This window comes from Anabrus simplex, chromosome 10 (assembly GCF_040414725.1).
Source record: "Anabrus simplex isolate iqAnaSimp1 chromosome 10, ASM4041472v1, whole genome shotgun sequence".
Classification (NCBI taxonomy): Eukaryota; Metazoa; Arthropoda; class Insecta; order Orthoptera; family Tettigoniidae; genus Anabrus; species Anabrus simplex.
In genome coordinates this window covers 35,249,903-35,272,934 of record NC_090274.1, presented here as the reverse complement: position 1 = coordinate 35,272,934, position 23,032 = coordinate 35,249,903, and the positions used below count along the sequence as shown (strand labels likewise).

Here is a 23,032-nt window from a genome sequence, read left to right as displayed (position 1 = left end):
AAACAAAAATACCACCCGAACTGGGTGGCTCACCTTCTGACCCCAACTTGGCCTGTCGGTGGTATTTCATGGTGCTCAAAAACGTCATCCTCGTGTCGGTAGATTTATTGGCACGTGAAAGAACTCCTGTGGGACAAAATTCCGGCACCTCGGCGTCTCCGTAAACCGTCAAAAAGTAGTTAGAGGGGCGTATAAACAATAACATTATTATTATTATTATCATAAAAAATATCAGGGTATCCACTACGCCAGTTATCCCAAGAAAAAATACCTGGGCACCCATTATGGAGCTTACCGCCCCTCCCCTATGGCGTTACAGCCCTGCCTGGCCTTGCCTACACAGCGACTGCTGCTCATCCCGAAGGCTTACGGATTACGAGGTGACGCATGGTGAGTGCGATGAGTCCTCTCGGCCGTTACTATTGGGTGAGGGCGAATCCCGGTGTGGGCACACAGCCTACCTAGTGCTGTCGAATAATACCAGGGGAGTTTCCTCCTGGCTTAACGTTTCCATTCGACGGGCGAATCACTATCAACACTGCGAAGAGGTTTGGAATTGAATTTAGGCTTTAGGCACTACCACCTCTCCTGTCCTGCCGGCGAACATTCTAATAGTGAAATTTCTCGTACCAAGGGGACTCGAGCCGGAGTCAAACCATATACACTTGGTGCCTTAACTACCATTGCTACTAGGCTTATCCCGCTTGCTTAGGGTCTCTGTACGCATTGAGTCATGCAAGAGTTGAGGCCGGGCATTTAAGGTCTCATGCCCTTCTTCACACCATGAGATTTTCAACTGGAAATCCCACCTCAGCTACACCACCCTGTTCCCCAATAATAATAATCTATATATATCATAAAAGTGCTGTCTGTACATTGCTCAGAATTTGAAAATAATGGCATTTCTGTATTGGTCATGTCCACAGTAACAAGGAAATGCACTTCTTACTTTTCCGTAATTTCTGTCTGTCTGTCTGTCTGTCTGTCTGTCTGTCTGTCTGTCTGTCTGTCTGTCTGTCTGTCTGTCTGTCTGTCTGTCTGTCTGTCTGTCTGTCTGTCTGTCTGTCTGTCTGTCTGTCTGTCTGTCTGTCTGTCTGTATGTATGTATGTATGTATGTATGTATGTATGTACACGCATCACGAGAAAACAGCTGAGGAGAATTTAATAAAATCGGTATGCAAAGTCGGGGAATGAGCCACTATATAATCTAGACTATAAATTATTTTATTCACACTGAGTGAAATGGTAGTTTAGGGGAAGGCCTAAAACTTAATTCTCAGATATTAATGTAATTAATGGTCCTATCGATAAATACTACATAACTAAAGTTATATAGAATTAAATTTCCCATCATTTATTTATACATTTTTACCGTACCGGCTATGATAACAGAGATATTCATGAATTAGTATTTCTGTTGCTAAGTCCAAATCAACGCCGAGCCGCGAGAAAATGGTTAAACAGAATTTAACGAAAATCGGTATGTGGAATCGGGGAATAATAAATTACATTCTAGGCTATAAATACGTTTATTAATTCTGAATGAAGTGGTAGTTTAGGGGAAAGCGCCTAAAATTTTATCTTTTTAAATACCTATGTTATTGGTCCAATCGAAAAGAGAATACAATTTTCTATCATTTGTGTTGTATTCAGTTTTACCGTACTGACTATGGTAAGAGTGGTATTTCAGAGTCGGAAGAAAACTGAATGTGAACGCCTACAATATCGAGAGCTCATAAAATCGATCAACATTAACATTACATTGACCATTGTTTGTTGTGATGTTCTTTGTATCTTGTGCTACAACTCATCTCCGATAGATGGGATTACTGCTGTGTACCGAGAATAATAACCTGCCTGAATATTGGCGGGAAGTAGCTGGGGAGTTAGATAATTTTCCTCTTTAGCATGCCATTCTTCTGGTTCATAAATTTTCTGATACTGTTGGTACGTAATACACTGGTTCATCATAGTATTCCACCTGTTCGATCCCTACTCTGAGGCATTATTTGGAATGAGCAGTGCGCAAAGTTGGTGGAATAATGGCAGAGGCGTGTTTACCGCTATCTGCGGCCCGGTCATTCCAGCACTGGAACTTTCGAACTGTTAGATCGACAGCGTAGCACTGAGGAAATGCGCGGTTTTATATTTGATCGAGTATTTCATATGATGGCATTGCGTGTAATCGCGACATTCCTACTGACGTCATTGCAATGAGCTATGTTGATTTCAGTTGAGAAAACCGCAAAGAGTCTTTCTGAGGATGTAAAAAAGACAGGTGGAGAGTGAGTGTCTGCCATTATAATGAAAATTGCAAGAGGGTCTACCATTACAATGAAAATTTAACCCAGTCTTCACATGAGAAGAGATGTATGTTGACTTCCCCGTCACGTTTCTGGGGTAACGTTAAGAGCTATGCAATTTAATACATTCTTTCTCAGAACGTGTACACTACCAGACCTAGAATTCTGTATACAATGTAGAATTCCGAAGCGCAGCACGGGTACATCAGCTAGTGTATTGTACTGTATAGAAGCCCAAAAATGAGCGGCCAACAATGACCAGAGAACAGTTCCTTGCATTTTATTGCTTAATTATAACCGAATTATTCGATCGTCGGAGGTTTTCTCGTGAGTGGAATGATGAGGTTTTCATTGCCTAGCAACGATATATACACGAGTATAATTAATAATGCAACAATTACTATTGCACTTATATAAATTGCTACTAAACAAAATGGGAGTGAGTGGATTTCGAAACAAAAAAAATTAAAAAGAGCAATGCAGCATAATTGAGCATTTCCGCATGCCTAGTCAGTGGGAGGCATAAATTGACACATATTCTACAATGAATAGTTCGGAAACGGGACTCTGTAGTGGTAGAAAAAACCACTACATCAAAACAAGATTTTATTGAAAATGACCACACTCTACTCTTTTCTGAGGTACTACGATAAATTTGTGTACCCCTTGAGAAGAACACGCGTACCACACTTTGAATACCACTATTTTAGACCGCTCTTCTGCAATGTAGTGAGGGTAACATACATCCCAGGGGTTATGATGGACCTAACCCCTAATGTTTATGCAAACCTCATAACATAACCGGTGTGCAGTATAGGCTATACTTGCTACTGACTACAATAAGTTTGTATTCTAACCTGTTATTGCATAAAAATCTAGGCTCTAAATGATATCAGTCACCATCGAGCATGATTGAATAATAAATCTACACTTTACTGTTGTTGGGTAACAGAGCACTTTATTGTAGATGTATCTGAAAGCTCAGTTGATTTCCGGTATGTCAGGGAACGTAATGTTGAGATACGGGTACCTCCATGAGCGAGGTGACGTCACCACACCCACTTGCTATCAGAGAGCCTCATCAAAGAGCAATTTAACTCCCAGTCAGACACTTTCTCTTCCCCCGCGTTTTATCAGCACAACTTTCCATTTCAAACTCACTGGATAGAGAAATCGAAAGTGGGAAGGGGGTAACATTTTACAAAAATAGATCGTAAAAGCTTATTCCATGAGAGTCGCGAACTTTATTCGAGGAGTTGGCAGAAGAAGAAATATAACATTGAAATGATTCTGTCTGACTACTTTCTGGCTCGATATCACATCTAAAATATCAGGCGATATTTAATGAAATTTTGCACAAACATTTCTATAGAGACTGAGTTTATTTCAAAATATTGATCTTCGTGAAACTATTTGCAAAATATCTTGCAATATCTTAACCTTTCCCCTCCCATATATCTTCCCTGCTTATGCATGTCCTATCTCAGGTTATTTTTTATATTTTAACACTAGTTGAAGCAGGCTAGTGTTTATTTTATATTTAAAACTATTTACAAAGTTTTAAGGACAAACACCGAGCGAGCTAGCCGTGTGGTTAGGTGCGCGCAGCTCTGAGCTTGCATTCATCCGTCGAATGGGGACGTTAAGCTTTAAACAGACCACTTGATGTTATTCGACAGGAGTAGGTTACATGCCGACACTGGGTTTCACCCTCTGCCTACCTCAACATTATCATGCCATATCCAGACGCGCACCTCAGACAGAAAGCCCTGCACCAGGAGAGACGGACATGTTCTCGGACACTTCCGGCTCTAAAAGCTATAAGTAAAGTAAATCTGCTGGATATCAAAATAATTTGTACCCTGAATGGTTCGCCCCATCACAAAAATGAAGGCAAACATATTGACATAAACGAGGTCCACTCAGCCTACGTGATTACAATTGAGGAGCTATCTGACGGTGAGATAGCGGCCCCGGTCTAGAAAGCAAACAATAACGGCCGAGAGGATTCGTTGTACTGACCACACGACACCTCGTAATCTGCAGGCCTTAGGAGTGAGCAGCGGTCGCTTGGTAGACCATAACAGAAATTACACCAGCAGATATCCAAAATCGGGTAATTTTCAGATCCAAAATTCACACATGGCAAGTTAACCGAGAGGAAAGACCAAAGAAGAAGACTGGAACAACCTGATCTGAAGGCAAATGCACTCCTCTAAGTAGGCCTACTTTGCGTAGTTCTAATTGACTTATTCGCATAAATAATAATAATAATAATAATAATAATAATAATAATAATAATAATAATAATAATAATAATAATAATCTCTGCACGGCAAGGTTGTACTTTTACCCGATTGGTGACACGGAACTTCTAATATTTTTAAAGTGCGTTTCGAAAAACTGGAACGGGAAATTTTATTTCAAAGGTCCTACATGCGTTGGTCGGGATTCGAAACAAACACTTTTGTGAGAAGGCAGCGAATATGTAACTCTGCTATCACGCCCCTAATATGATTTTGTTACAAGTGGCATGCTATTCCCGTACAAGCCATGAAGACTGTTGGAGGGGTAGAAGGTAAAATTTTCCACTTTCCGTAACTTCGGCACGTTATGGTGGTAAATTAGTTTGCAGCATGGCCGGCCATCTTCGTCTCCAGGAATTAACCTGGTACTCATTTTCGTTTAAGGCTCAGTGAACCTCAGGACTATGTGTGGAAATATCGTTTCTAAATTTTTCGACTTTCTCTTGTTCTGGATGCAAACGTCTGAATGTAAACGTGACATTCTACGTGGTGAAACATTTATAACCAGAAATGGAGTTCTCTCTAGCTAAAGGATCCTGTTGCTGTGTTTAAATCAGGCTCCAGACTACAGCTAACATACGCACATCCAAAGGTTTCATAGTTCTACCACTGTATAACGCCGTGACATAATTTGTGTATGCAACTCGTCGTACAGTAGAACCGTGCGGGTAGGCTGCCGTGATAATATAATTTATGCGGAAGCTCGATCTGGGCCTGTTGATATCGTCACGTTGATTGATGAATTAATTCTCTCATTAATTTACAATTTAGTCTTATATGATTGGAGATAATTGACGTAAAAAGGCTGACAATGTATTGATTACAAGATCAGAGATCAGGTGAGTTGCCAGTTCAGTAGCAATGCTATTAAATCAAATATGATTTAAAGACCTTGATGAAAGGAATCACTTTCCTAATTATGTAATCGGATATTGTCCGTAGTCTGATTTACTGCAGTGGCATAAACACGCATAGAAATGAATCCCAATGAATAAATATCGCGAAATTCAAGGTGAACAATAATAAATATTTTTCTATGCGTGACCTCCTGGGATAGAGTGCTTACTCGACGCCTGTCCACCTTTGTCTAAGTAATACAGTGCAAGCTCTGTTAAACACCGTCCTGTTCAGGTGATACAAAGTATGTCTCCGAAAAATCATGAGTAGAGTTCGGATTATTAGGTGCTGATAGGTTAGAATCCAAACTTACTTAAGCCAGTAACAAGTATACTCTACACTGTACAACGTTTATGCTATGAGATTTGCATAGATATTAGGGGTACAGCATATAGAACTCCTTGAATTTATGCTACTCTTCCTACATTGTGGTACAACAGGTTGCATGTCACTTCCCACAAACCAAATTACTTTGCATTCTAACCTATTACCACCTACAAATGCGAGGTATAATCATGAGTTACATTCTTATCGTAGTAACGAACTTCATAGGGTGATTCTGCATTACAGTCTATGACTTTTACCGACTCCGCGCTAAACAGAACTTCAAGTGATGACTCGATGAGGCTTTAGAAAGTATAGGCCTGTCTATTCAGAGAAGGAACGTGAACAATTGGACAAGCTTTTGTGGACACAGGTGAAAGTTAAGACACCTTCCCACATCCCCCTCAACAACTTAAACTTGTTTGCCGGCACCCACGCTTGCAAAAGTGATAGTGTTGGCTTTAGCTTTTGTCAGACAATCTCCTAGTAAAGTCTTGAATTCGGTGAAAGTTCTGTGATGTCACAACAAAGAAAAGCATACTATGTGAGCGATAAATTGAATATAATCGATGGAGAATGGAATGTTGAATGTGTCTTTGTGTTCTCTTGTAGCCTAGAATTTTTTTCTGAATCTTCTGTCGCCCTGTCGGTTATTTTCCATTTACTGTGATTAAGCTATAACGTGGTGAAAGCATGTTCCCCAACAACTGTGTTAAATCAAGCTCCTTTATTATTGTGCTAAGGCTCTAGAATCAATTATACTAGACAGAGAAATATCCTCTTAGTATTTATTGTACTTCGTTGACCAGCATCATAATACCATCCAAATTCACACACAAGTTAAGTATTTTCAGTGGTTAACACTACGGCTTACAGTTCTATAGGTTGAGCTTACTACTAGCTTTACCGAGCTCGATAGCTGCAGTCGCTTAAGTGCGGCCAGTATCCAGTATTCGGGAGATAGTGGGTTCGAACTCCACTGTCGGCAGCCTTGAGGATGTTTTTCCGTGGTTTCCCATTTTCACACCAGGCAAATGCTGGGGCTGTACCTTATTTCAGGCCACGGCCGTTTCCTTCCCAGTCCTAGCCCTTTCCTGTCCCATCGTCGCCATAAGACCTACCTATGTCGGTGCGACGTAAAGCCAATAGCAAAAAAACCTACTAGCTTGAAATTACAACACCGTCATATATAAATTCACACGTACTTTAAGTATTTCAATTAGTAGCCTACACTATAACTTATAACTATACCTCGGATTTGTAGGTGGTAATAGGTTAGAATGCAAAGTAATTTGGTTTGTGTGAAGTGACATGCAACCCGTTGTACCACAATGTAGGAAGAGTAGCATAAATTCAAGGAGTTCTATTGGCTGTACCCCTAATATTTATGCAAATCTCATAGCATAACCGTTGTACAGTGTAGAGTATACTTGTTACTGGCTTAAGTAAGTTTGCATTCTAACCTATCAGCACCTAATAATCCGGACTCTACTTATAACATCAACAAGAGTACAACAAGCAATTCCATAGAAAGGAAATATTACAGGAAATACTACTAGTTTAACATTCTAAATCTAGCATCATCGTATACAAATTCTTAGGAGAATATTCTTCGTGATTGTGTTGCAAAACGCAGAACCAGATTGCCTCTAAAACTCGAAATTCTAAAATGTAACTAAATAGCATCTGTGTATCAAATGCCTGTGAAAAAAAGCCATTCATTATTGAATGGTTGGAAGTTTTCAGACAAAGACATCCTTCAATATTGGAGAAAGAGAACACCGTGGATTATGACCAATTATAAAAATTATCTGCAAGCCAATTAGAACAATAGGTGGTGAATGTTCTGTTTTCAGAATTGAACGAAATATTATCTGTGTTTCAGATGTCATGACCAATTTATTAGCTGCGAAGTACAAATGTTTTCTTTTACCTGATTTGAAAATAAAGGCGGTTCTCGATATTGAATACTGTGTCTGTGCAAGTTCATAATGCGGTGTGGACGCGTTTGTTTCAAAACCCAAATTTGACACCGTTTTCATAGTGTACTAATACTCAAGATTACAAAATACTTATGTTAGTTAATTGTATGAATATTTTTTTAACCTGGCAATGTATTTACGAGCAAATGTTATGATCCTTGGCAATTTCGATTTAAATACAATTTGCTGTTGTTACAAATGATATATATATATATATATATATTGACGAAGGTTAGTAAAATAAACTGGTAACCAGAATATGTAACATTACGATAATCATCCCACGGGAATCTGGATTAAAATTGCGACTTAAAACATAAGTTTCCATCGTAAATTTAATTCTCCTCTTGCCCTCTAAAACGGCGTATATGGATAATTAATTAGATGACTTTTCCCCACAGCCTGTACCACTTTGTTACCCCTACTAGACATTCGAAGGTTTCGTAATGAGATCCTGTCTGAGCGACACTTAATTATAAATTCTTTACCGGTAATTGTTTACTACAGGGCTTCCTCACAATGAAATCTTAACTTCTCCATTCTGGTTACAAAAGAAGAAAGTGCGTATACAAATGACGCGTGTAGTGTAAGATAGGGGCTGCCCTCATGTGGGAAAAGGTGAAAGTAACTTTTGTTTGAAATAAACAGTGAAATCCTTTTTTGAATGAATAATACATGACTTAAGTTCAACATTCTCCAGCTGAGGAGTATCATACTTCTAAGATCTTCCTGTATCCACTACGAAAATGGTAGGAATAATTACGAGTCATAAACTTAGAAGAGAGTTATGGCATCCGCAGAGCTGCTAGATGTGCTTCCAATTACTTGCACGATGCTCTCACTTCCATATTTCCTGCTGAACCTTCCTTTGACAAGTCATGTTACCTTCCGACCCCATGCTATTATAGAGTTTGAATGTTTAGGCAGTAATAGGTTAGAATGCAGACCAATTAGGCTGGTAGAAAAAGTCGTCTGGCCCGCTCTTCCATAATGTAGTGAGGGTAACTTCTAGTGGTTCTAATTGGCCGGACCCCTAATGTTGATGCAAATCTCATAGCAGAACTGTTCTCCGGGCTGAAAGTTACATAACTTCTAGGGGTTCTAATTGACCAGGCCCCTAATGTGTGTGCAAATCTCATAGCAGAACTGTTGTACGGGCTGGGAGTAACATAACTTGTAGGGGTTCTAATTGACCAGGCCCCTAATGTGTGTGCAAATCTCATAGCAGAACTGTTGTCCGGGCTGGGAGTAACATAACTTCGAGGGGTTCTAATAGACCTGGCCCCTAATGTTTGTGCAAATCTCACTGCAGGATTGTTGCCCGGGCTAGAGTGCACTTGTTACTCATTTCGATAAGGTTACATTCTAATATCCGGGCTCTAGTCTATTAGATTTGCGAGGCCTATGATGTCTTTCACTTTCACGTCATTCGTTGCCCTTCTTGTATTTTTTCCGAAAACTTCGCTTTTGAAATATTGGCCCTCGTTCTTTCTCTTCTATTTATCGGGCTGAGGCGGTAGAGCGCTGACTTTCTGAAGTTCGATCCTGGCTCAGTCCGGTGGTATTTGAAGGTGCTCAAATGGTACGTCAATCTCGTGTCGGTAAATTTATTAGTGAGCGAAAAGAACTCCTGAGGGGCAACATTCCCGCACCTCGGCATCTCCGAAAACCATAAAATGTAGTTAGTGGGATGTAAAATCAATAACATTGTATTATCTGTTGCTATAATAATAATAATAATAATAATAATAATAATAATAATAATAATAATAATAATGTCCGACTCGTTGTCCGAATGATCAATGTAGTGGCCTTCTGTTCAAATGATCCTGGGTTAAATTCCCGAATAGGTCCAAGGTTTTAGCTGCAACTGGTTAGATGTGAAATTATACTTAACATTTTCTTCTCCATCGCGTATAAGAGGAAGAAGGCTTAAAGTTATTCACTCAAAGTTGAGGATAATAAATGGAGAGTGGGTGTCCTCAATGGCTTTTCTCTTGTAACAACAACCATCAGCCCGAGCAATAAATGGAAAGCGAACTTTATGACAAGGAACCCCCATGATTACACAGCCTGCAGTATGTTTATGTATAAAGTGTTGCATAAACGGCAGGACTTTCAAGAGTCTCTATACCAAGTGCTGATTATGCAAACCTTTCTACGGTATTGCAGAGCATGTCTTCAAGAGTTTGGAAATAAAAATTAGCTTATTCTCGCCTTCTTATTTCTTTTTTAACTTGTTTTTAGTGTTGGAAATGTCCGAGGACATATTCGCCAGTTCTGTAGCTGCTTTTCTCAGTGAACTGCATACGCCGCTGTGTGAGGGTGTACAGGCTAGGGGAATGGGAAGAAAGCGGGGCCGTAGTCCTGAGAAAGGTGCCATCCTAGCATTTGTCTGGTGCTGAAATGAGAAAGAGTGACAAGCCACATTAGGCCTCATCGCGACTTGTACATCTCATTATAACGCCGTCACTGGTTTCTATGGTATTCCTTTAATCGCAAAACTTCGGTGATACTATATGAGGACTCATCCAACCTCCAGACCGATGATTTAACAGACAGATCGCTGTAACGTGCCCATCTAGTTGTTTTGAATAAACATGGATTTGGAGGTCTGTCCGGAATTATTGTCATCAATTTCCCGATACCATTGTTTTGTAACCATGGCAACCACTGTTCGTCTACTGTATGTATACCAGGTCAGTAGCGTTATCTCCTCATTGTGCACTTTCTTCCTGTAACTAGGAGCTTGAGAAAATGTCGTGTAAAGCGAACCCCGTTCTACTCCTCAGTCCAGAATTAAAACCCGTGAACTAGCCGGAAAACGAACCCAGAGCCTTAGAATAAGAAACATCCACCCTGCCTGTACAGCATAGACAGGATACTACTACTACTACTACTAATAATAATAATAATAATAATAATAACTTATTAATAATCTCCGCCTCTGTGGTGTAGTGGTTAGTGTGATTAGCTGCCACCCCGGAGGCCCGGTTTCGATTCTCGGCTCTGCCACGAACATTTTAAAAGTGGTACGAGGACTGGAACGAGTACCACTCAGCCTCGGGAGGTCAATTGAGTAGAGGGGTTTCGATTCCCACCTCAGCCATCCTTGAAGTGGTCTTCCGTGGTTTCCCACCGGGATGGTACCTAACTTAAGGCCACGAGCGCTTTCTTCCCTCTTCCTTGTCTATATCTTCCAATCTTCCCATCCCCCACAAGGCCCCTGTTCACCATAGCAGGTGAGGCCGCCTGGAGGAGAAGTGGGAAACTACGGAAAACTACTTCCAGGGAATCGAACCCTCTCCCCTCAGTTGACCTCCCGATTCTGAGTGGACCCCCTTCCAGTCCTCATACCACTTTTCACATTTTTGTGGCAGAGCCGGGAATCGAATCCCTTCCTCCGAGGGTGGCAGTTAGTCACACTAACCACTGCACCACAGATTTTGCTTATTCACGGTATTCAAATGTTGATACCACTAGATAAAGTGCCAATGAATTGAGGTCTGATATGCGCTCTTCTGAATGCAAGAACAGTATCTAGGTGAGGGTATGTCCATCCTGCGTTCTACGTGCCAAGTAGACCGCGACAAGTTCTACTCTTATTGAGTTATGAATAAAGAGCAGGAATTTTCCGCCCTTCTGACTGCTATAATGACTAAGCTCAGTCGGAACATAACAACAACTTGGACATTAAACTTGACCTGCTGAAAAAGGGAAACACCATACGCAGGTTGATTTTATAACTTCATGACAAGCTTCTAAGAATGGTAAAATAATTTAGAAACCGTAATATAGATAAGATCTATCAGACTAATGATCAAATTGAAGGGTTTGTTTGAAAATGGAGGTAACTGCAGCTTACCAAATTTTACAAAAGATTCCGAGATAATGTCTGCGCGTTTCGGGCAACGTAGCCATCAGCTTGCATTCGGGAGATAGTCAGTTCGAACCCCACTGTCGGTAACCCTGAAGATTGTTTTCCGTGGTTTCCCATTTTCACACCAGGCAAATGCTGGAGCTGTACCTTAATTAAGACCACGGCCGCTCCCTTCCAACTCCCAAGCCTTTCCTATCCCATCGTCTTCATAAGACCTATCTGTGTCGATGCGGCGTAAAGCCCATAGCAAAAAAAAAGAAATTCACTCCAGGTAACTAACATTAAAAGCCTTGAACCATTCTTTCTGTACTGAGACAGAAGGTCACAACACATTTCTTGCTAATAACGGTGTGCCTCTAACAGAAGGATATCTTATATGTTGTGCGTTTTTCATTCCACGGTGGGCAGTGTTCTCTAGAATCCTTGCATACATCATTTAGAGCGATTGATGATCCCATGCTCGAAAGTTTGTTTTCGTTTCTCAGTGATGTCTGAGCATGGTCTCTCTCGCTTGGAATTCTGTTTTCCAATCTGACACAGAGTTTGGGCGATCAACGTGATTTTTCTGGTTAAAGTCTTATCATTTGCTTGCTTACATGCATTTGATTTACTATACAGAATCCGAGTATTTATCACTACTATTTCAACAAACGAAAAGTACTATTTGCTGGGTTTAATTTCGTTAGTATCAAAATCCAGTTCTCTAAAGAGAGAATGTATAGCAAGTGCACAATGCTGACAATTCCACGCTTCCGTGAGAAGGGTTGCATAAACAGCAGGAGTCTTCAAGGAGAACGTTACCAATTCAACATCGATGTGTAGCGGATTATATACGCAACAGGAGAGGGGACCTACAGTGTTATCAGACAAAATTAAGAAAAGGTGTCGGAAGACGCTCGAAATAGAAGGAAATTGGGAGTAATTAGCTATAGAATGTCAGAACAGAATGTCGTCTACTCCATGAAATGGAGAAGAAGAAGAAACCGAAGACAATTTGTTCACGAAGGATGAAGAGGATGGGTGAATGGCTATCTTTTTTATGTGGGAAAATAGCGGCTTTATCAGGCGGTGGTTATTTTTTAAAGGGGAAGTACAACTACGTGCTGGCTCCTTCGGTGAATGGTCAGCGTAGAGGCTGTCGTTTCAGAGGATTCCGAGTTCGATTCCCAGTCGGGTCGGAGATTTGATCTGTGTCTATCTAATTCCTCTGGATCGGTGATCAGGTGTTAGTATTCGTCTTAATATATAGGGTGCTTCCAAAATACACGCCATAATTTCAGGGTTGAATTCCTCAAATGTAGAGAAGTAAAAAGTATATATAAACATGGGTGAAACCCAGTGTCGGCTCATAAACTACTCCTGTTAAAAAACATCAAGGCTTAACATCTCCATTCGACTGGAAAATCACCATCACCGTTACATGCCCTCACTCCATATGAGCACTGCGGTTAGGTTTGGAATTTAATCCAGGATTTTAGCAGGCAATCTAGTAATTATAAATTGTATACCACCACCTCTCCAACTCTGACGGCCAACATTCTGATGGTGAAAATTTCCTCCATCAACGGGACTCGAACCGGCTAACTACTCTGTCAGACCATATAGACGCCTCCGTATCGGAATAGGTAACACAATAAGCTGCCACCGTCGGAGGTTCAGGTTCGATTCCAGGTACTGTCAAAAATTTAAGAAAGGTAGGAGGGATGAAGAGAGCTGCACCACACCTGAGAACGAGGACTCGGATGCAATGGAGAAATAAATTATGAACATGGAGCCGTCAATCGAGGAAAGTTCGGAAAATCAGTATTCCAGAAGAAATTTGAACCCATCCTAGAAGCTGTTGGTAAGCGAATCGGAGTTCATTCAACCAATCAGAGAGGGTTTTTAAAATAAACGTGTACGGGAAGTGGCTACGGAAGCGTAAAGTGTAATTTTCCGTACACGTTTGAGTGTGGAAAGAAGTGAAATTTGTCATAGTATGGAATTAATATAAAGAGGACATTCGACCGTTGGAAGAATAAAATGTTTCGAGCAAAAGAAAGGGAAACAACATGAAATACCGTGCAGGATTTGGAGAGAACAAGACTTTGGATTGGAAATGTAAAAGCGAGAAGCCTGGCAAAGTAATTGATAGCAATGGCAAACTCATCTCCAGCCACCGTGGTCGCTCTTCTTTCAGTCTTTGCCTCCAATTGAATGAGAGGTTGCAACACTCTGATAAAATTATCACCTTCCTTGTAATGCGAAAAAAATGAGTAAGGCATTCAAAATATGATTAACCACACCTACCTGGAGCAAGAGGAAGCCCAACAGACAAGCGGCGATGGAGAGTGGAGTCGACCGCGTCATCCTTTGAGCTCTAGCAAGCTGTAACAACAGAGAGAGAAAACTTTATTAGTCACTGCATACAATAATTTACTTTAAATATAACAGTATATTCCATCACAACAATAATGGAAGAGAAAATGAAGTCTCTTAAGATATTGCTATAAATGAAATGGCGTTCGGCTTGCCAGATGCAGGTCTTTTGATTTGACTCCCATAGGCGACCTGCGCGTCGTGATGAGGATGAAATTATGTTGAAGACAATACATACACTCAGCCCCCGTGCCAGCGAAATTAACCAATTATGGTTAAAATTCCCGACCCTGCCGGGAATCGAACCCGGGATGCCTGTGGCCAAAGGCCAGCACGCTAACCTTTTAGCCATGGAGCCGGACAGATATTGCTATGAAAATGCGTTATGGAAGAGTTTCTAGGTATTATGTGTATTAATAATTCGAAATTTAAGTTTTCATTTTGCACAATAATACGAAATAAGACAAAAAATGAGAATAAGTCAAAATTATCAACTTAATGCGAGTAATGGAGAGTAATGACACGAATTCACAGTGTTTAGACATGTTTTTATTCCGCCGCTGTGCTTCAACGATTAATTATTATGTTTTTTTTTAAGAAGAAGACCTTCATGCTTCCTTGCTGTCAAATTTTCTTTGAGCTAAGTGTCATTCTGAGCATCTGAGGAAACTACACAAGGTCAGTTTCTTTTCTGCTTATGGCAACGTTCACCTTTGACTGTTAGTAAACACAGATTTATGTGACAGAGCATGGGATTATGTACTCACGAAGAGTTGTGACATCTAGTGTCTCGGAAAACACTCTAACAGACTTTGAATGCCGCGAGTTATTTCTGCCAGTCACTTAACTGACACAGAAAATGTCACCATGAGTGCCAAGAAAGCCGTGATCGGATTGCTAATTAGAAAAAGTTCCCTAAATCAGATAAAGCCAAGTGTAACAACGTTACAAGAGGAGTTGGAGCCGGCTACTTCTCTTTATTTTTGCCAGTGCCGGGCTGAGTGGCTCAGACGGTTAAGGCGCTGGCCTTCTAACCCCAACTTGGCAGGTTCGATCCTGGCTCAGTGCGGTGGTATTTGAAGGTGCTCAAATACGACAGCCCCGTGTCGGTATATTTACTGGCACGTAAAAGAACTCCTGCGGGACTAAATTCCGGCACCTCGGCGTCTCCGAAGACCTTAAAAAGTAGTTAGTGGGACGTAAAGCAAATAAAATTATTATTATTATTTTGCCATTGACATGATGTAACTAACCGTTCATCGTATGGTGTAAGCAATATTGCAGAATTCCAAGCGAGAAATATGTACATAAAAATTTAAGGCGACACTCCGGAGATAAAAATCATTTTGGTGATTTTTTTTACTGAAATTGAAAGGATTGAATTTCTTTTTTCCTGTCACGAAGTTATTCCGCTGAATTCAAACAATTTAGCACTGTAATAATGCTTTGTTTTCCAATTGTAATTCTACATTTAAATCCCATTTTTCTCCCATAATATTCTGCCAAATGTAACAAAATCTGCATGGTATATGTATCACAGCTATATGGAATTTTTTATTGCAGAATTTTTTTCAAGTAGTTGGGATTTTTAAGTCCAAAATTTTAGAACGTAAAAATTACACAAACTTTAGTACGATACAGAAAAATAGATACGTAATGCTTCTAAAAGAAGTATTATCTACCTAATTACGAATTTACATTATCATGCTAATTAAATTCCATGAAAAAATCGAATTACATTTTTAAAAATTATTTTGGAAAAAACGATTAATTGTATATGAAAGAAATGTTCGTGATATCTCTACGTTTATGTAGGTGACATTCCTACAAAGTTTCGTAAAAATCCATGCATATCTTTTTATCTCCGGAGTGTCGCCTTGATATTCATAAAACATGTAATAGTATTAATGCCCTAAATTTACAAAAATGTTCATATATATGCATTTTATTATGGCTTATGGTAATGATATGAAACAATAAAATCCATACTTTATGACAAAGTCATCGTTGTTGCTTTAAACAAATTTATGATCTACTGCTTTCTAATTTATTCAGTATTAAATACTCACATTAAAGGCATAAAGAAAATACTTTAAATATTGAAAAATAATGTTCTGCCCTGTAAATTGCAGAGTGTATTACGCAAGGGACTGTTGTAGCTAATTTATTGTTGCTCTCATGCCCTGAAAATGAAACAAATAAATGTTACTAAATAATGTTAATAGAGAATCTGTTTTAACCCCTGTTAAGTAATACAAATATTACGGAATTCTTTTTTAAATCGTGATTCGCAGTGTGTCACCAAGTACTTCTCCATGTTTTCTATTGCGATGTTTTGGGCGCTGATTCGATAAAACTTTCTTGTAGGCTGCGAAGGACCGTTCAACATCGCAGGGAGTCACCTGTGCACGGTAACGTAGCCAGTGTCGCACGATGGTTGGGTGGGGGTGGAGGGGTTATACTGTACTTACAAAATGCTGATAGAACACAATGAAGGTGTGTTGTGTTGTGTAAGTCTCTGTTGAAATTTTTAATTTCATTGGTTAGTCTTTCCGGTTATAGTGCAAGTATAATTGTATAATGTCAGCGTGCATGTGGTGTCTGCAGCTGTTTACCGACAACGTAATATCATTTATATAGACAAAAAATAGAAGCGGTCCTAGGACAGACCCCTGTGGAACACCAAAATCTACGGATAGCCAGGATGAATATTCATTATTCTTATAAGGACACTGATACAAGTGAATTATGTTGATATTCAGATTACAGTGCACTACAAAATCTTACATTTAAATACAGAACAAGAATAATACAATCAAGGTTTTGCATGCGAATTGTATATTCAGTTTACAATCTAAAATCCAATTTTCGAGACTTCTTACAAAATAGATTCAACAGATCTATTGGTTTTACAATTATGTCTATGAATGTTTGTTTATTTTATTGTTTATTGTAAATGTATTTTTATTTTATTTATGTAAAAATTCCATGGGGTTTCTAACCTCCAGTAAACCCCTTGGCTGTGTCCATGCCGGTGAATATTAAAAAAAATTAGCTGGGTGAAATATCTTCCATAGGCTCTTCTTGTTCGCCCCAATTATCTTTCAAACAGATAGAGAGCTTCAGTAACCTAGATTTCATTATTCTTTTTTTTTTTTTTGCTAGTGGCTTTACGTCGCAGTGACATAGATAGGCCTACGAGTGGGGGGAAGGAACTGCCCGTAGCCTTAAATATGGTACAGTCCCAGCATTTGCCTGGTGTGGAAATGGGGAAACAACGGAAAACCATTTTCAGGGCTGCCAATAGTGGGGTTCGAACCCACTATCTCCCAGATGCAAGAGCACAGCAGCGCGCCCCTAACCGCACGGCCAACTCGCCCGGTAGATTTCGTTTCAAGGGTGCATGCAGTTTGTTGGAAACTCTGACTAATGAAAGCCATCCCAGATTCTGAGGAAGGATTATTGCTGTTGTATGCAGTTGAAGCACTCGCACCAGCTGTATTTCACAGATAAAGGGTTAGAAATGTAAATTTTAAAGGAGTTTTAAAGCCAACTTTATCAATTAAAATATATTCTATAAGAGATGAAATTCGCCAATTAATTTACTATAGTCTAAAAATTAAACGACCGAGCTCAATAGCTGCAGTCGCTTAAGTGCGGCCAGTATCCAGTATTCGGGAGATAGTAGGTTCGAACCCCACTGTCGGCAGCCCTGAAAATGGTTTTCCGTGGTTTCCCATTTTCACACCAGGCAAATGCTGGGGCTGTACCTTAATTAAGGCCACGGCCGCTTCCTTCCCACTCCTCGCCCTATCCTGTCCCATCGTCGCCGTAAGACCTATCTGTGTCGGTGCGACATAAAACAACTAGCAAAAAAAAAAAAAAAAAATTAAACGAGTTGACACAATTTTTTAAATCTTTTGAATAATTACCTAGATATGTACAAAATTGTTACATTCCTCACATGATATGAAAAAATGTGTAATATTACTAAGAATATGTAAATCTATGCCGAGTGAAACACAGGTATAACCATATTAGAATCACAATTCGCCGACATTTTTCATTTTCAGTTTTTGACAAGTAAAGGAATGTCATTGGCTTTACGTCCCACTAACTACTTTTACGGTTTTCAGAGACGCCGAAGTGTCGGAATTTAGTCTCGCAATAGTTCTTTTACTACAAGTAAAGGAATAGAATATGTAACCGCATAAGAATCCTGGCACCAGTTAAAACCTAAAAGCTAATGAATGGTATTAGAAGTTCGAAAGACGGGTTGTAAGAAACAACTTAGAGTTAATGGTCTAGCCTACAAAAATGTTGCATAGTTTGGGCTGGGAAGACTTGGGAGAAAGGAGATGAGTCGCTCGACTAAGTGGTATGTTCCGAGATATCAGTGGAGAAACCTTGAAGCAAAACATACTCTGTAACTAGAATTTTGTGCAACATTAACTGTGCAATACGGCATTTGTGGTTTGTGAGGAGCAGTTAACAAGTACAGAAAAGGTTACAGTGATGCTGCGAGCTAATATGACGGGAACCGAAAAGCTAAAACTTCTAATGATCGGAAAATCGGCGAAGCCGCACTGTTTCTCGAGTTTGAATTAATTACCGGTCACGTACGAAAGCAAGCCCTGAAGTCGCAGATGACAAGCTCCATTTACGAATCTCGGCTGCGTGGTATTGACGAGGTGTTTCAACGTAAAGGAGGAAAGGTTAACCGTAACAAACAGAAGAGACTAACGGATTTTTTTCCAAAGGTGTTAACGGAGATATGTTTCTTATTTCACTACTGTGTGTACTGTACCCTGTCTTCTAAAAAGTTACTATAACAAGGGTTATAATTAAAGCGATGCCGTAAAATAGAGTTTGTTCGTATATTTTTCAGTACTGTTAAAAGTAATATGTATCACATAAGCCTGTAGATTCATACGATTTAATTATGTGCGATACAGGCTCAAAAATGGTATTCTCGATATCTCGAAATTTCGGTAACTCGAAGTGATTCGAGATATCAAGGCCCCATGAAGTTCTATCACCCCGTCAACACAGTAAAATAATAATAATAATCGTATGGCCTCAGCTACCGTGTGCAGACATTTCGATTTCACGCCATTTGGCTGTCTGCTCGTCAATTTCGACGTTCCATTTTACTCTAGGTCCGCTAGATGGCAGACAGAGTAAACCGGATCTCTCTTGGGCGTCTATGGCGTAGATTTAATGAATTTTGTCGAGTAAATACCAAATGTATCACCAGAGATCTTTTACATGCCGACATCGTACGACATGGAGTGTCGAATGGACTTTTTTCCGCGCTTCAAAAATCCGACTACCTCTGCCGGGTTTGAACCCGCTATCTTGAGATTCGGAGACCGACACTCCACCGGTGATCCACAGAGGCAGCTTAAAAAGTTACTATAACAAGGGTTATAATTAAAGTGATGCAGTAAAATAGAGTTTGTTCGTATATATTTTGAGTACTGTTGAAAGTAATGTATACCATATAAGCTTGTAGATTCATACGATTTAATTATGCGCTATGCAGGCTCAAAAACTGTATTTTTGTCTACATCTCGAAATTTCGATAACTCGAAGTGATTCGAGATATCGAGGTCCCACCGTCGAGGTCCGACCGTCGAGGTCCCATGAAGTTCTATCACCCCGTCGACACAGTAATTAAAACTGAGAGGACTTTTCCTCTTGGCGAAACTTACAACCTGACATTTCGTCCCATTTACATCAGCCGCTGTTCACCTCACATTATTGAGCTCTTTTGTTGTAGTCGCCTAAAATCCTGTCTGTCTGTCTGTCTGTCTGTCTGTCTGTCTGTCTGTCTGTCTGTCTGTCTGTCTGTCTGTCTGTCTGTCTGTCTGCCTGTCTGTCTGTCTGTCTGTTAGGTCATCAGCCCAGAGGCTGGTTGTATCCTCAAATAGCATCACCAAAGGCTATGCAGTTATAGGGAAACCACAAAAACCAATGGCAGTACCAAAATGAGGCGTACTAGGCAAGACGATGAGTGAAGTAGTTTGCCATTGCTTTCCTCACTGGGCCAGTGCTATTGTAGCACAACTAACCCTATGAGCAACACCTTTCATGACACTCAGACGCACTGGTTGTGCTCTGAATGTCATTAATCAGCACCACCCATACCCCAGCAGCTTCCATATTGTCACAGCCATGGATGAGACTGGGACTTCAGTGCAAGCTACACTTTGCTCTGGCCTGTGCCAAGAGATGGATGCAAAAGTACTGTATCTATCAAGAAATGACAGCAGGCAGCCTAAAGTCCTAACAGCCTGAATGATAGCAGCGTACCCTTGAAAGTTAAGTTAAGTTAAGTTAAGTTGAAGTATTCGCATTGAACCTGATGATGAGAGACGGACATGAAAGCAGGAAGCACCCAAGTAGGAGCAAGTACATTGTCACGCAACAAGAACAAGTGTTTGTTGGTTGGTTGTCTTCATGCTCCACTTGTGAGGTCAGTCTCTCACATCGAGAGGTGAGCACAGTCTAATCCATTCCCGCGATCAGACAGACAGATTAAATTTATAAATAACCAAACAAACTGTCTATAATATTATTTAAGTAAGTGTAGTCTGTTTTTTATTTATATCGAGCGAGTTGGCCACGCCGTTTGGGTTATGTAGCTAAGCGAGCTCGATAGCTGCAGTCGCTTAAGTGCGGCCAGTATCCAGTATTCGGTAGATAGTAGGTTCGAACCCTACTGTCGGCAGCCGTGAAAATGGTTTTCCATGGTTTCCCATTTTCACACCAGGCAAATGCAGGGGCTGTACCTTAATTAAAGCCACGGCCCCTTCCTTCCCACTCCCAGCCCTTCCCTGTCCCATCGTCGCCATAAGACCTATCTGTGTCGGCGCGACGTAAAGCAACTAGCAAAAAAAAAAAAAAAAGTTATGTAGGTATGCGCTTGCATTTGAGAGATAGCAGGATCGAACCTCTGTAACGTCTTTGTCCATTGTGCTACTTAAAAGCTGTCATTGTTTGATTTCATCGATCTCACATCTGAGCCGTATTTTGATTTCAGGTATCTGACAACCCTGGTTCTGGCATTTCAGTTTGGTTTTGAACAGATTTTTTTTTTTTTTTTTTTTTTGCAAGTTGCTTTACGTCGCACCGACACAGATAGGTCTTACGGCGACGATGGAGCAGGAAAGGGCTAGGAGTGGGAAGGAAGCGGCCGTGGTCTTAAATAAAGTACAGCCCCAACAATGTTCTGCTGTGAAAATGGGAAACCACGGAAAACCGTCTTCAGGGCTGCCGACAGTGGAGTTCGAACCCACTATCTCCCGAATACTGGATACTGGCCGCACTTAAGCGACTGCAGCTATCGAGCTCGGTATTTTGAACAGATGGTAGGGAATGAAGATATCAATTTTATGTACGGCATTTGCTGTTCTGGGAAGGCGCTAGAATATGAAGCTTTGGGCGCTCAGGAGGAACATGAAATAGTTGTCTATTTCGGATCCTACGTGGATGAACTTGTAACGGGAAGTGAGGTAACAGAGATGTGCTCTGAAGAGTGCCATTAACAATTATATGGAGAAAGCAGAGATCTGTGTACCGTAGAAGTTTACTCAGGTCCAAGACGTTGAATATGACAGAATTTGGTTGGTACTGTACTGTCTCAGGTCGGAGAGTTACGGGCCTTCACAATGTACGTAAAAAAATGAGAATACTCATTTACTTTTATTGACATTTGTGGACGCTACCGGGAGTTAATTTTTGAGTTAAATTTAGTTTCCATTGGTTGGTCAGAAGAGGAGAGATATGTCAGAATTCGCTGGAATGTATACTTTCCTTTGTTTTACTCTGCCATTGTTACCACTTGGAGTTCGATCGCCTTGCAATTTAGTCATTGTATTTGTTCCTAGACATTGTGGAGCTGATGTGTAATCTGGACATGGCAGAGGATAAGTACTTCTAATGCTCGTGATTTGTATTTCTGTTTTTCAACATTGTGGTCCGTGTTTCATTCTTAATTAGTGGCCCTCTTGTCCGGCTCCATGGCTAAATGGTTAGCGTGCTGGCCTTTGGCCACAGGGGTCCCGGGTTCGATTCCCGGCAGGGTCGGGAATTTTAACCTTAATTGATTAATTTCCCTGGCACGGGGACTGGGTGTATGTGTCGTCTTCATCATCATTTCATCCTCATCACGACGCGCAGGTCACCTACGGGTGTCAAATCAAAAGACCTGCATCTGTCCTCGGACACTCCCGGCACTAAAAGCCATACGCCATTTCATTTCAGTGGCCCTCTTGATAGTTATCAAATACGCGAAATATTGGTTTAGTAATGTAAGGTCATTGCCGTCAGCTATTTTGGAAATTGAGATTTTGTCTTGTTACGTTTGCATTATTTTCATGGCCGGATATTTTGAATGATTAAACACCCACCACATGTCTGGAGAATAACTTCTGTATTTTTTTTTTCAAGGATAACTCCTCCTCACATTTTCAGGTTAAATTTATATTGTCTAGATTGCTATTGTTAAATTCGCTCATCAGTTGCTTAGATTATCATTATTGGTTTTGTAAATGTGTGCAGTAAATTAGATGTGGAAACCTCCATTTGAATGTTAGTCTGTCAATTATTGTCCACAGTATTTGTGTGTGTCGCTTAGTCAGCCTCTATCTTGGTATTAATAAACATTCTGACTTATTATTCTCTTGTTATTGTAGATAAAGCTTAGGAATTTTAGTCTTTTGACATAATACGTCTTATGGCTGTGGATCGTCCGAAAATTTATGTAGCGTTACAAAATATGTGACAAAAGTGACGTCACGTTGGTCGTTATCGTAGGCCTTGGTCAACAAAGACGATGCGGCTACAAGTTCCTTTGACGTAGAGCTGCAGTTCTCCTTAATATAACATTGAATTTCATTTATTGACATATGCATGATCATTAGCTTTTCACAAACGGCTTTTTTTTTTTAATTTCCATTCTATGCCCTGGCCAGAAA

General features: G+C 40.3%; 1 protein-coding gene across 2 annotated transcripts in view; it reads right to left on the bottom strand.

Moving 5' to 3' along the window:
• Positions 1–23,032, bottom strand: part of dyl (dusky-like) — a 147,609-nt gene that overhangs the window by 22,076 nt on the left and 102,501 nt on the right. For both annotated transcript variants that reach the window (XM_068229313.1, XM_067155125.2), the window contains exon 2: positions 13,983–14,060. In XM_068229313.1, the coding sequence (XP_068085414.1) occupies positions 13,983–14,060 (78 nt within the window). The remainder of the gene's footprint in view (positions 1–13,982; positions 14,061–23,032) is intronic.